The 1,098-nt window shown below is 37.1% G+C and overlaps 1 protein-coding gene across 1 annotated transcript in view; it reads left to right on the top strand.

The window, feature by feature from the left end:
- Positions 1-1,098, top strand: part of LOC106879348 (uncharacterized) — a 40,923-nt gene that overhangs the window by 32,769 nt on the left and 7,056 nt on the right. The window contains exon 3 of the mRNA XM_052965871.1: positions 423-573. Coding sequence (XP_052821831.1) covers positions 423-573 — 151 coding nt within the window. The remainder of the gene's footprint in view (positions 1-422; positions 574-1,098) is intronic.

The raw sequence follows: 1,098 nt of genomic DNA, 5'->3' as shown, positions 1-1,098 counted from the left end.
ATATATATATATATATATATATATATACACATACATACATCTTAACATCTAATTTGACTTGGATATGTTGTTTTTTGAAACACCGTAAGCTACAGTATACGTCTAGAGAGAGGCCATTTCGCATACTCATCTAGTGCGAAATAGCACAGATTATATCGGCAGACGGAATTTCGTTAGCACCGGTGGACTGGATTGTGGCATCACGTGATTTCGGCGTAATTTTCGCCTCGTCAGTAACAGATTCCCAATCACCGAATGCCAAGAAAATGTCTCTCAAAGTGATAAAAGTATAAAGCTGACTAAACAGTGATGTCGCAAAACGTTGCCATGCTGTCTTGGTGCCTCAACTTAAGTGCCTAATTCAACTGAATCTTAATCATTTCTTATATATATACTGCAACACAATTTCTTTTCTTCAACAGGCACTGCCCTGTTTAACATTGTCCCAAAACAGATCAAAGAGGAAAAGGATCCCATCACCTTTAAACGGAATCTGGACAATCTTCTTCAAGGAATACCACCTATGCCTGGATACAACTCCCTCAACATGAACTCCCTACTCAAATGGACCATGTATGTATAAATGTATGTAAACATATATATTTGTCTGTATATATCTTTTATCGTTTACTTTTTTCAGTCTTTTGACTGCGACCATGTTAGAGCACCGCCATGAAGGGTTTTAGTCGAACAAATCGATCCAAAGACTTTTTAAAAGCCTAGTACTTATTCTATCGGTTCTTTTGCCGAACCACTAAGTTACAGGGATGTAAACACACCAACACCGGTTGTCAAGCGGTGGTGGGGACAAACACAGTCACAAAGACACGCACACATAGATATATATACACATATATACATATACGATGTGTTTCTTTCAGTTGCTGTCAACCAAAATTCACTCACGAGGCTTTATTCAGGCCGAGGCTATAGTAGAAGACATTTGCCCAAGGTGCCGCGCAGTGAGATTGAACCCGGAACCATATGACTGAGAAGCAAGCTACTTACCATACAGCCAGGTTGTATATATATGTATTAGATATATGTATAAATATATAATATATAATATATATATATATATATATATATATATGTATA

Source organism: Octopus bimaculoides, chromosome 2 (assembly GCF_001194135.2).
Source record: "Octopus bimaculoides isolate UCB-OBI-ISO-001 chromosome 2, ASM119413v2, whole genome shotgun sequence".
Classification (NCBI taxonomy): Eukaryota; Metazoa; Mollusca; class Cephalopoda; order Octopoda; family Octopodidae; genus Octopus; species Octopus bimaculoides.
This window is presented reverse-complemented; position numbering and strand designations above follow the sequence as displayed.